This window comes from Puma concolor, chromosome C2, assembly GCF_028749965.1.
Source record: "Puma concolor isolate L17-30 chromosome C2, mPumCon1.1.hap2, whole genome shotgun sequence".
Classification (NCBI taxonomy): domain Eukaryota; kingdom Metazoa; phylum Chordata; class Mammalia; order Carnivora; family Felidae; genus Puma; species Puma concolor.
In genome coordinates, this window is record NC_141675.1 from 86,518,929 (window position 1) to 86,532,674 (window position 13,746).

At 41.7% G+C, this 13,746-nt stretch overlaps 1 protein-coding gene across 2 annotated transcripts; it reads left to right on the plus strand.

Annotated features, from left to right (window-relative positions):
- Positions 1 to 42: 42 nt before the first annotated feature.
- Positions 43 to 11,962, plus strand: LOC147577388 (uncharacterized). 2 transcript variants are annotated; one of them, XM_086675055.1, is made up of 3 exons: positions 43 to 280; positions 664 to 793; positions 10,876 to 11,962. In XM_086675055.1, exons 1-3 carry the CDS (start codon positions 48 to 50, stop codon positions 10,933 to 10,935), a joined length of 423 nt encoding a protein of 140 aa, XP_086531181.1. In that variant the 5' UTR covers positions 43 to 47; the 3' UTR covers positions 10,936 to 11,962. The 2 variants fall into 2 exon arrangements, with proteins under 2 accessions (XP_086531181.1, XP_086531179.1); XM_086675053.1 differs by having other exon boundaries at positions 664 to 789.
- The last annotated feature ends 1,784 nt before the right edge of the window (positions 11,963 to 13,746 follow it).

Consider the following 13,746-nt stretch of genomic DNA (forward strand, 5'->3'; position numbering starts at 1 on the left):
CCTGCGGGCGCTCCGGCAACACACCTGAGCGACGGCAGCTCTAGCCAATGAACAGCGCGACCGTGGGTGCCTCCTTGCCACAAGCGTCCCCGAGGGCCAACCGGGAGGCGCAGGAGTCGTTAGGCGGGACGCACCGGTTGCTGGGAGGCCAGCGGCTGAGGCTCCTTGGGAAGGAAGTCACGTGGCTGCGCGCCGCGCTTCCCTCGGAGCCTCCGCCTCTTCTCCGGCTTCTCAGCCCCGCCCTGCTGAGCTGCCAACGCGGAGAAGCCGCCGCCTGCAGGTCTGAGGAAGGAGAGTTGCTTTTCAAGGCAGCTTTGGCAGAAATCTGTAGAGGCTGGGAGTAGAATTACCGAAGGAAGAGATAGGCTAAGCCACCACTTTCTTTCCGTTTAGAGAAACTGAGGTCAGGAGAGGAGCGAGGGTAGCTTTAATGATAAAATCCGTCTTTCACTAACTAACTTCACCTTGTAATAACTTGGAAATATCTCCCACGTATATCTTCTCATATAACTAAGAGACTACTTCCTGAAGGAGCTGGCATTTGGGGTGAGCATCGAAAGGTTCAGAAGGATTCCGATAGGGAGAAGTAGGTCGTTTCGTATGGAGAAAAGCTTTCAAAACCGCTGAACACATTTCTCCTTACTGACACTTTTCTCTCAGTAGCTTTCACCAGTTCAAAGATGATAGGGTTCTGAAAATCAGGCTCACTTCCTCCAACTTGCAACACCTGCCCACCGATCCACGATTGATTTGGAGCCGTGCAAGATATACATCGCCTGATCCAACCAGGCAGGTATTTCTGATTTTAAAATGCCATTGACTGGGGAAAAAAAGGATACATTATATTTAAATGTAACCCAACCTAAAAAGTATAAGTGTATCCATGAAAATGCAACAAAAAGAGACACCTGGGTGGTTCAGTGGGTTGAGTGTCCAGCTTCGGCTCAGGTCATTGATTTCAGGGTTCCTGGGTTCCAGCTCCACCTTGTGCTCTGTGCTGACAGCGCAGAGCCTGCTTGGGATTCTGTCCCCTTATCTCTCTGCCCCCCCCCAAAAAAAATGAATAAACATTTAAAAAAAATTTTTTAATGCAACATAAATGTTGTAAAAGCATAGTGGCTGTGAGCGAGAGTCTGAAGGCAAACTTCCTGGATTTATCTCCTGTCCTTCTTATACTGCCAAATGAAGGTAACACCACTGATCTGATAGAGTTGCCCTGAAGCTGAAATAAGAACTCTAAAGACAAAATCCAGTGCCACATAGTAACCATTCAGTAAATGTTGGCTATTATCATAATTGTACCACTTTCTTCTTCGGTGCCTTAATCAAAGTTTAAATGTAAGCCTTCTCACTTCCACTGCCTGAAGTCTTATATAACCATTTTGACCATCTGGCTAAGTGTAGCGTGATGGCATGATGTTTTACATAACCCATGGTTGTATCTTGATCTCCTTGGCACCTTTAGAAATAATATACAAGCACTGTGTATGTTTCTTCTTTGGTTATAAACGTGATTTCTTTTTTACTTTATTTTTTTATGTTAATTCTAGTTAGTTAACATACAGTGTTATATTAGTTTCAGGTATTCAATACAGTAATTCAAAACTTCTATACATCACCCTGTGGTCATCAGGACAAGTGCATTCCTTAATCCCATCTATTTCACCCATCCCCCCCCCCAACCATGATCAGTTCTGTATAATTAAGAATCTGTTTCTTAATTTGTCTCTCTTATTTTTTTCCCTTTGCTTGTTTGTTTTGTTTCTCAAATTCCACATGAGTGAAATCATATGGTAACTTGGTCTCTTTTTTTAAATTGAATTGCAAATCCCTGGAATCTACACAGCTTCTTTTGATAACTGGAAACTAATGACAGTTAAATGTTCAGTGTCCTCAGACACTTCAGTTGGTCAAACCAACCTCTTCTAGATTTGTAACTTCTGTGTCAAATTTAGAAAGAGAGGTGGCCATTTCTACATTTAACTGTATTCCTGATGCATGGCAACTAATCTGTGTATATAATAACTTACTGTTTCAATGCTTCAATGCAATGTAACCTTTTGGAAGAGGCCTAAGTGACACTTTGGGATTCAAATTAAAATTCAGCTGCATGGCACCATCAATGAAAATTACTAAGCTAATTATCAAAAATTAACATTTTCCTTCTGTAGACAGCTAAATTTATGTATACCCAGTTAGTGATAACACTGTCAAAAAATTTTTTCTGCCCTGTGGCAAAGCAAGCATTTGGGGTTGTCAGTTATAGAGTATGTCCTAAATTAAGAAATATTAAAAGTGGGTTAGGGTGGGAAGTAAGTCTTAGAAGTAACATAATACTATGATTCTTAAAATAATGAAAACCAAGGCCCCAAGGTATAGAAATAACTTGCTGGGTGACTCAAGGTAAACACAGGCCCCCTGTCACCAGACTAACTGCGAACTTCCCGCTCTCCCCTTTAGAATTTGACCTTTACAGGTGCAGCTCTGTGAAACATTTCCTTTTCATCCATTTCATGTTAAAGATGCAGGGGCGCCTGGGTAGCACAGTTGGTTAGGCGTCCAACTCTTGACCTCAGTTCAGGTCTTGATCTGAGTCATGACTTCAAGCCCCAAGTCAGGCTCCACACTGGGCATGAAGCCTACTTAAATTTAAAAAAAGGGGGAAGGGAGGGAAGGGGACGCCTGGGTGGCCTAGTGGGTCTGGTGCCAGGATTCCTGGGTTGGATCCTCCACCCTCGCATAGGGCTCTGTGCTGACAGCTGGGAACCTGGAACCTGCTTCAGTTTCTGTAGGTCTCTGTCTGTCTCTCTCTCAAAAATAAATAAATAAAAATTAATAATAACAATAAAGTGTGCAGCTCCAATGCCACCTCTTTCAGGAAGTTTTCTCCGTTTGCTGAATACAGTCCTCTCTTTTCAACACACAGTGAAAATTAGTTAGTAATGAATATTGATGATCGAGCCTTAAATCTCTCAGAAATTTCTTTTCCCCAGACTTCCCAGTTCCTTCTTCCAAAGTCTCTGGAACCCTGTATCCCCATAGCCCTTCCCAGGATGCTTTTGATTTCCTCTGAGGATAATTTTAACTATAACGTCCTCTTGAGCAGAAGTTGTTCACTACACCTTCCCCAATCCTCCCAGGCCAGGATACACAGTCAATAAGGATCTAACTCTTGACAACTTAGAATTTACATTCCACATTCATACCAGAATTTCTTGTTTGGGGCTAATGTCATCTAGGTACACCACTATCTTACTGTCCTCATTGCTGTTCTCTACCGATTTCCCACTAACTTCCTGCCTTCTCCTGGCTAATTGCATTGCAGATTATCTTAAGAACAGGGAGTTATGATGAGGGTAACTATGGGCAGGTACTGAAACTGGGAAGCCCATGAACCCAGACATCTCTGGAAACTGGTTTCCCTCTCTTGGTGGCTATATCCTCTCTCTCTTTTCTCACCTGCTGCCCAACTCCTACCAAGTAGTTCTCTCTTCGTGGGTTCTGTTCCCTATGGGCCTGGCTTGCATATAATCCCTCATTGCTACAGATTCCTTCAACAAGTTGGTTGTCAGATGGTTACAGGGGCCGAGCACATGATATAAGTGAATGAAATTTGCCGGTGTAAGCAGTATAGGGGGATGGCACCCATGGTGAAGAGGGAAGATAGTGCATTGTGTACTGCTCAGCTCCAGTCTGTTTTTGCCATATCAGGCCTTCAGATTTTATAAGAGAAGCCAAATAGCCAGATTTTAATGTGAAACTTCCCCAATTTTCAGATGTTGGCAACACTTTCAAAATATTAGAAAACATTGCACAGGTCACAAAAATAAGTTTCAGGGCCACTCTGCAGCTCCTATATATTTTTTGACAATTCTTGATGTATCCTTTCAACCTATGCTCCTGGAGCTTATCGCTTTATCTGTTTCCTAATTCCCACATCCCAGGAGAAAATCAGATCAACCCAGCTCATCTTTTCATCACAAGTCACACAGGTCCCCAGCTGGCAGATAGGAGGGTAGGATTACCCAATTTAATCATTTGTACAGGAATGGGGGTCAGGATGGTCGCTGCAGGACAGCTGCCCAGTAGACAAGGCAATCTCCCTAAGCGAAGGTATTAGTGATTTGGTCCCATATAACACAGCTAGTAAGCTCTCATGTTTGGCCTCTGACTCAGTCTGCCACCCCAACTCCTGCCACCAGCTAAGGTGATTTCAACATTCATTCTTTCTTTCTTCATTTAATAACATCCATAGGGGCGCCTGGGTGGTTCAGTTGGTTAAGTGTCTGACTTTGGCTCAGGTCATGACCTCACAGTTCATCAGTTCAAGCCCCGTGTTGGCTGTCTGCTGTCAACACAGAACTAGCTTTAGATCTTCTGTCCCTCTCTCCCTCTGCCCCTCCCCCACTGGTTCGTGTTCTCTCTCTCTCCTTCTCCCTCCCCCCCCTCAATAAATAAATAAACTTTAAAAATAATATCCATTAAGCACGTATGCTGGCCAGACACCCTGGCAGGCTCTGAAGTTTACTGGTGAAATAAACAGTGTTTCCCCTCTAGAGCTCAGAAAGCTACTCCTACTCTGACAGTCATTTATCCCAGAAAAGGAAATAAGGGTTCTCCTATCTTGCAGACATAAGGAATCTTAAAAAAGTAAGATCCAAGAGAAGGTAAGGTTTTCCAAGGACCTTTAAGTCACAGGAAACTGCGTGAGGAAAGCAGAGGTAAACAGAGGAAAGCAGAGGTAAACAGTGACCGATACAAAGGATTTTGTCTGCCACTCCAAGGATTTCTGATCTTAAGGCAGTGGGAAACTTTGGAAGAATTTAAGCCTGGAGTGATGAGAATCAATTTGAATTTTAAAGGAGAGTGCGTCAAGGGGGCGGGGCTATCAGGACTGAGCCAAAACACTGTTAGCAGTTCAGAGATTTTCAACCAAGGTATTTACAATCAAAAGATGTTTAGGAAACAAAATCAAAAGGATCTGATGCTAAACTAAATGTGAGGGAGGAAAAAAAAAATACTAAATTCTTAGGGTGATTCCAATTTCAAGTTAGAGTGACTGGTGGGAGGTGGTACTATTCACAGAAGAAAGTTTCTCTCTTTGCCTCAAAATATGTGACTTAAGACAGTCCTTAAATGTTCCCACCTTAAACCTTGTCTCACCCAGAACATTCCTTACACAAGCTTGACCTCAAATGTCTCCTGCTGTCTCACTCCCATACATTCACTTCACACTCCCAACCCCCCCTCCCCCCCCCCCCCAGGACGCTTCTTATCTCCTAGGCTGTTGGCATTCACCTGTATTGCCTTCCCACTACCACATCAACAACTCCATTTACAGTGCCCCTGAACCTCTTACCAGGTCCTCCCTGACACTGTCACACACCCAGCACTGGATCAATCCAAACATTTCCTTCATGTTTCCCCCTCCTAGTTGCTGAGCAATACTAGAGACCATTTATATCTTAAAGCAAAAAAAAGAAAGAAAGAAGGAGGAGAAAGAAGAAGAAGAAGAAGAAGAAGAAGAAGAAGAAGAAGAAGAAGGAAGAAGAAGAAGAAGAAGAAGAAGAAGAAGAAGAAGAAGAAGAAGAAGAAGGAAATTTTTAAAAGGGTGCCTGGGTGATTCAGTTGCTTAAGCGTCTGACTCTGGATTTCCGCTCAGGTTATGAAGAACTCAGTATTCGTGGGATCAAGCCCTGCGCCATAGGGCTCTGTGCTGACAGCTAGAAGCCTGCTTGGGACTCTCTCTTTCTCTCTCTCTCTGCCCCTCCCTTGCTCTCACATCCACTCTCATGCACACGCTCTCTCAATCTCAAAATAAACAAACTAATAAACTTTATGTATACAGGGGCATCTAGGTGGCTTAGTCAGGTAAGCTACTGACTTTGGCTCGGGTCATGATCTCACATTCGTGAGTTTGAGCCCCTCATCAGGCTCTCTGCTGTCAGTGTGGAGCCTGCTTCAGATCTTCTCTCTCCCTCTCTCTGCCCTCCCCCACTTGTGCTCTCTCTCTCTCTCTCAAAAATAAATGAACATATATGCATATATACATTATATGTATATAGGAGCCATTGGAAAAATTGTAAGCCAGGGAGTGTGATGTGATCTGATTTGTGTTTTAAAGGACGTTGGGCAGAATCACTGGGTTCTACTCATGAAACCAATACTACACTGTATTAACTAACTTGAATTTAAATAAATAAATTTAAAATTTTAAAAAATAATAAAGGGGGCTGGGCAGGCAAGAGGTGAAAGGCTTTTGGGGCTGAGACTACTTTACTGCATTCAGTGATGCAAGACCTGGACACTACCTACTTGGGCTTTCCGACTGTTTTTGTATTATTTACCTGTGGCCAGATCCCTGGCCCACTGGCACAATGGCTACTCCTAACCTTGCCATCCAAGCTGTGGCCCACCCCCCTCATAAACTGTGGATAATTTTGACTCTTCCCACAGGAAGTAGGAATCATTCGGTGGGAACACTCTTCCTAGCCCTGACCCACGTACTCCCCCACATTCTCATCTTCTTTACTTCTTACCCACCTACCTCAAAGGAAAGCACACTTCTTCCTTGTGCTCCCAAACTTATCCCTTCCATTCTTCTCTGAGAATGGCTCTATCAATTATCTTTCCTCTGCATCCTCAACCTCTCTCTCAAATGACCTTTCTTTTCTCTTTGAAGAAAAAAGCATACACCCCCTGTATCAGGAAGGGTGTGTGTGTGAGAGAGAGACAGAGAGACAGAGACCGAGACAGAGACAGAGACAGATTATCTGAGTAGGGCAAAAATAAAGAGTTCATGATAAGATAGGATGGTTTTACCCCAAGCCCAGATGATAGGCTCTCCATGGACCTTGAGAGGGATTTGGAACCAGAACCTATAAAGTCTGGATGCTCTTTCTCTTCCATCCTTTCCACACATGGCTTGCTCTTCTGTACACCGATAGCTTATTTCATCTGATTGTCTGGGCCTAGATCTCAAGATCAACCAACTGAAGAGAAAGGGTTTTCTCTCATTACCCAAATCATAAATTTCTTTTTTTTATGTTTATATTTTAAGAGAGAGAGAGAGAGGCAGAGAGAGGGAGACAGAGGATCTGAAGCAAGTTCCACACTGACAGTAGAGAGCCCGATGCAGGGCTCGAGCTCACAAACTGCAAGATCATGACCTGAGCCACCCAGGCGCCCCCCAAATTATAAATTTCTTGAGGAAATATTGGCCTAGCTTGAATGATGCACTCCCATCAAGGGCGAATCAACTTGTACATACAGCAAGAGGGCAGTATGTACAAACATGGCTTCCAGAAGCCCACTCCTATGACCATGTGTAGGGGATCAGTTAGCAAAAAAGGGAGACATGTGAATTGGACAAATTCCCCTTTAGCTATGGCCAAATCTCCCTCCATTGCTTTTTTTTTTTTAATGTTTATTTATTTTGAGAGAGAGAGAACAAGTATAGGGGAAAGGCAGAAAGAGAGGGAGAGAGAGAATCCCAAGCAGTTTCCACGCATCTCCCCGATGCGGGCTTCAAATCCAGGAACTGTGAGATCATGACCTGAGACAAAATCAACAGTTGGATACTTAACCAACTGAGCCGCCCAGGCACCCCTCCATTGCCTTCTATCTAATACTCTTAAGCGCACGGTCTCCCCATTTTCTCCTCCTATCCATTCTGCTAGGCACTGCATTCTCTTTTCCACTCCCTGCCCACCCCCATCAACTGTTTTCAATGGGTCACTTTCCAACTGACAAAGCAAAGGACACTTTTCAGTACTTGTTTTTCCTGACATCACTTTAGCACTTGACAGTGTTCACAACTCTTTTCACCTTGGAAACACACAGCACTCTTCTGCTTGTAATCCTTCACCAGTTTATCATTGCCTAAAGCTTTCGTTTGTAAAGTTTCCTTAATCATGGAAACTTTTGTTTAAAAGAAAAAGTCTTTCTAAATTAAAAAATAAAAATTAATTTAAAAAAAGAAAGAAAGAAAAAGTCTTTCACCCATGCTCACCATTAATGGATAATAGTGGAGCTGGTGTGGTTGAGATGGATGGGAGACGCAGAGCCCTGCCCGCCTGACTTCACTCCCCACCCAGATGACTCACTTTTAGACTCCAAGGGGTGCTTATAGCTCTACTGAGAAATATATGATTTGAAAACCACAGATCTGTAAGATAAATTCCAAATTTCTTTATTTTATACGTAAGTTTCCTTCAATATCTAGCACCTACCAAACTTCCCTATTTTCTTTGCTGCCAGTCTGTCCACTCCAAATGGGTTCATCCATCCACAAAGGAATTCTCTCAGCCACTTCAGTGTGCTTCTTTCTCAGCCCCACCTTGGTGCGTGCCTGGGGAGCTTCTATTATTTAAAACTTGGCTAACTGGAATCTCCTCAGGTACTCCCTCCTCACAGTGACAGGACTTCTCCTTTGTGCTCTGGCTATTCATCATCTGTTGTATATAACTACTAGAATAGAGTTCAGTATAATTTGAGATTTTCATACCCATATTCTCTTCACACCTGGAGCTTCTGCATAGCGGCATTATCTTCATCTTTGTAGCTCTAGAACCCCCATGGCTGGCACTTAAGTATCTGATAAAGGTTGAAGAAATTGATGTATTTCTCTCCCAAAGTGGTCTTTTCCTTCTTCAAACCCCCGTGATTACTTGTGTACATGTATATCTCCAACAGATTATGAGCCCCAGAGAATGATCCTTGTTTGTTGGGGTGATTTAAGGATTCTATAAGATACACATCACAGTGCCTAATGATGCCTGACGCAGCATTTTTCCTCCTGGCTGTATAACAGAATCCCCTAGAGAGTTTCTGTGTGTTTGTTTTAATATAGATCCATGGGCCTTACTTACTAAATCATATTTTCCAGAGGGGGTGCTGGGCACACGTCCCACAGATGATTCTGATGCACAGCCTTCATAACTGAATCTCAATAAATGCTCGCTGCTGTTCATTTTGTAACTCCGGGATCTGGCACAGAGACTAGCAATGTAGTAGGGGCTCACTAAATATAGATTGAATTGAAATAGAAATATATAATGTTTTCAACGTTTAGAACATAACATTTCTTACATCTAACAAGCCAAGGGTTTGAGGTGAAAAGGTGGATTTAGGCTAAAGGGGCCCAGACCACAACTTCTTGAATTTTGTACCTCTTACTCCCTTTTTGTTCTGTTTTGATTTGTATCCCTAAATAACATATTTTTTTTACTTTTGTATAATTTTTAATTATACATATATTCTCCTGTAACTTTTTCTTTTTTTAGCTCAAAATCATGTTTATGAAATTTACCCATATTGATGTCTGTAGTTCTAGATCATTCTAGGTCACTCATTTTCACTGCTATATGAAAATACCATTTATCCATTCTCCTGTGAACATTTAAGTTGTTTACAGTTGTCTTCAGAAACAATGCTGCTGTGAGCCTTCTTGTCCATAAGTTTGGGGCCCTAGTCCAATATGACTGGTGTCCTTATAACAAGAGGAAGGGATACCAGGAATACACACACAGATACGTACACACTCACAAGAGTATCTCTAGGGCATACACCTAGGAGTGGAATTGCTGAGCCATGGAGTATACATATCTTCAACTTTATAAGATGGAGGCAGCTTCCTTGCCAAGTGTGAAACCACCTTGTATTACCTCCACCCAGCACACGCTCCCATTATTCCTATCACTAATATTTGGTGCTGTCAAATGTTTTCATTCTTGCCCATCTGATGGTATAAAAATCATCGCATTGAATTTATAATTTACATATATATATATTTCCCTGATTATTTATGAGGTTGAACATCTTTTTACATGCTTATTGGTCAGTCATGTTACCACTTCTGTAAAATGTTTATTCGTGTCTTTTGCCCAGTTCTTATTAGTTATTTTTTCCCTACTTGCAGAACATCTTTGTATCAATCTTTTGTCAAGTATATGTGTTGCAACTATCTTCTCTCAGTTATGGGTGCTTTTCTTTTTCTATGGTGACTCTGAATAAATAGAAATTACTATTATTATTTTTTTAATTTTTCTTTTAATGTTTATTTATTATTGAGAGAGAGAGACAGAGCATGAGCAGGGGAGGGGCCGAGAGTTGGGGAGACTCAGAATCTGAAGCAGGCTCCAGGCTCTGAGCTGTCAGCACAGAGCCCGACGCGGGGCTCGAACTCACAAACCGAGAGACCGTGACCTCAGCTGAAGTCGGATGCTTACGCGACTGAGCCACCCAGGCGCCCTGAAGTTATTATTTTTAATGTAGCTAAATCTTTTTATGATTTGTGCTTCTTGTAGAAGACATTATTTTATATGACCTTCAAAAATTTTGTTCCTTTCATATAAATCTTTGATCCCATGTGGACTCAATATTTGTGAATGGTGCAAGATAGCTACCTTTATTTTATTAAATCTATTTTGAGAGAGCGAGCATGAGCAGGAGTGGGGCAGAGAGAAGGGGACAGAGGATCCGAAGCAGGCTCTGCACCAAGAGCAGTGAGCCCAGTATGGGGCTTGAACTCTCAAACTGTGAGAGATCATGACCTGAGCCGAAGTCAGATGCTCAACCAACTGAGCCACTCAGGCATCCCAAGATAGCTACCTTTAAAAATATATATTGATAGCTCATTTTCCCAGTGCTATGCACTGAAAAGTCCATGCTAATAGATTATTTTTTGTTTGTTTACACATCTAAGTCCCTTACTAGCCCATGGATCCTTTATCTTATTCTATGTATATTCACTGTCTAGCATAGTTGATTGCATTAACATTTAATACATATGTTGGGTTTTCTTCCGTTCTCTTAAATCCATAACATCATAGACTGCATGACTTAGAAGGATTCTAAAAACTTTGTCTTGTCCAGCCCCTTTATTTTACAGGTGAGGAAACAGAGGCCCAGCGAGCAAGTAATCCGTGTACTTAAAAGATCACATTGGGATTCAGTGCCCTAGCTGGAGCTCAGCATACTGTTTCCTGTGTCTCCTAAACACCCAGGCACCAGGTCCAGCTCCACTCAACCATGGTCATCCAGCACCTGAACTAAGTCAGGGCCCAATCAGCAAAGACAAAGAGGGGCACTGGTATCTGCCACAATGGCAGAGGATTAATGCAGTTAACCCTGACTAATCAGAAAGAAAAAGAAGAGACCAAGAATGGTCATATTAAAAAGTAGAAGAAATACAAATGGGCAAAAAAATATTGAATTCAGAAATCAAACACGTGAAAGTTTGAAAAATATACTTTTCCTCCCCTCTCAGATGGTAAAGATAGAAAAGAACGCCATAGGAGACAGTCCATTGGAACGTAAACTGCCTGAGAGCCAAGGCTGTTTTGCCCACCACTATATTCTATCATGTGGCACAGGGCCTGGCAGATAGTTGGAGCTCAATTAGTATTCAATATTAAAGAAGTGACTAACACCCACATGCGTTTATGAGATAGGCACTTTCCTTATTGCAGGAGGAGGCAGGCAGATTCTAGTCCCACAGCTCTCCCTCCGCCACAAACAACACAGAAGGAAATGCCTATTCTTCAAAAGAAGCATGGCCAGCGATGCTACAAGTTCTGAAAGCTCTGGCTCATGGGAAGATAAACTGCTTTCAAAAAGGAAACAGGAAACATGTGTAAGGAGGAAAAATTAAGTAAATATCAGGGAGACTGTGAAGTCAGAGGTTCTCATAAGCTGTTAGTAGGAGCACGGAACTTTTCTGGACACTTCGGCAGGATGTATCAAAATGCTAAGTAGGTGTACTTTTCAACTTCTCTGAAAAGGACAGGACATACACACATATGCATCTTTGCTGCAGTGCAGTTTTTTTCCCTAGAGAGAAAAAAAGATATATCCTAAGTTTTTACTAATATATTGGTTAAATAAATCACAGTATATCCCTATAGTAGAATACCATGTAAGTTATTCTTAGAAAAATAAATAAATCCAGTGTTAGCAATGATTATTTGTTTTGCTTCATTACTTTATGTAGTCTCTCCTTTTGTTGTAGATATTTATATTAATTAAAAAAAAAAAGATTTTAAGTAATCTCTACACTCAACGTGGGGCTCAAACTCACAACCCCAAGATCAAGAGTCGCACACTCTACCAACTGAGCCAGCCAGGCAGGTACCCCTTATGTTACTTTTATAATCAGAAAAAATTTTTTTCAGACCCATTACTCCAAGAACGGTGGATCCTGAAGAATTTCAAATTTTATCTATTTACTTTTTAAAAATTATTGATATCCTGCATGTTTCTTGAATTTAAAATATATTAAATAATAAGGCAGTTAAAATGAAAGTTTAGAAAAATGAACACGATACAGGGAAAGAGTAAAAAGTTATGCCAGAAAAACTAGGCTTTTGTTTTGTTTTGTTTTGACAAGACTAAAAATGAAAGGCACCGTTATGTTGTTCTAGTTAGCTAAAGAAAGAATTCAGGGGCGCCTGGGTGGCGCAGTCGGTTGAGCGTCCGACTTCAGCCAGGTCACCATCTCGCGGTCCGTGAGTTCGGGCCCCGCGTCGGGCTCTGGGCTGATGGCTCAGAGCCTGGAGCCTGTTTCCGATTCTGTGTCTCCCTCTCTCTCTGCCCCTCCCCCGTTCATGCTCTGTCTCTGTCTGTCCCAAAAATAAATAAACGTTGAAAAAAAAAATTAAAAAAAAAAAAAAAAAGAAGAAAGAATTCAAACCAGTATGTCAAGAAAGACACTTTCCTGAGTTCCAAGAGGAATTTATACATTAGACAATATTCCTATTACCTGTTAGCCACCTAATGTGCATTTCCACTGAAACCTCTCTCAAATGCTGAATCTACGGCTTTGGAAGTGCTTACACACGAGGATGTGGTATTATCACAGGATATTTTGGTACTTCCTTTTGGTGGGCATCAAAACACATACCCTATTTGCTTTTATTATTTTTTAAGAAGACATGAAAATGAAGGCTAAATCCTAGTATTAGTGGACTTTAGTTTTGTTGCTATTATGATTTAAATACTTTTAAACGCTTGCTCATGGTACAAACGGGTATGCAGTGAGGAGTAGGTCTCCTGCCTGCTGCCGCTAAAGCCAGGGACACTCAGGTCGTGGACTTCAGTGCTTCTCTCCTTAATTGCCAAAGTCCACTCACAACCTTCAGCTTTTAACTGCTTTTCTTCTGAATATCTTTCTTTTCTTTTCCCTTTAACTGCCTCTAGATTCTAGGTGGAGGTGCTAGGGGAAGTCTTAGACAATAGAAATAAATGTCTTCTTCCTTCGTGTGATAAAACTGGTAGTGATAGATGAACCAAGCTCTTGACCTCCATGGCTGAAATTTAACACATTTCTTCAGGTTTTATCAGTAGTACAAATGGAGCTGAATAGGTCCCTTAATAGAGAAGCTAAGAGGCTACCTATACCAAACTATCTGCCAAACATGGTTTATAGATGCCTCATTCCTGAATCTCTTCTAAGGACAAAGTGGCTTCTTGTCATTTAAAAAAAAAAAAAAAAAAAAGAGGGTTGGAAAGGGAGAGGACAAATTTTACATTTGTTAGTTCCTTTGAACATACTATCCTAAATCATGGTGAGGATCTACATTACAATTATGACTTCAAGAAAGGTTTGTTTTGTTTTGTTTTTTTAATTTTTAAAGTGTTTATTTATTTTGAGAGAGAGAGTGCGAGAGCTCACGAGCAGGGGAGGGGCAGAGAGAGGAAGGAGAGAGAGAAGCCCAAGCAGGATCTGCGCTTTTAGTAGAGAGCCCA

What these genes read in the sequence shown, in the direction of transcription:
- LOC147577388 (XM_086675053.1), top strand. Translation starts at nt 48, where the DNA reads ATGAACAGCGCGACCGTGGGTGCCTCCTTGCCACAAGCGTCCCCGAGG. An exon ending in GGAGAAGCCGCCGCCTGCAG is followed by an intron (nt 281 to 663) that starts GTCTGAGGAAGG and finishes TTCTCTCAGTAG; the next exon opens with CTTTCACCAGTTCAAAGATG. An exon ending in ACATCGCCTGATCCAACCAG is followed by an intron (nt 790 to 10,875) that starts GCAGGTATTTCT and finishes TGTCTTGTCCAG; the next exon opens with CCCCTTTATTTTACAGGTGA.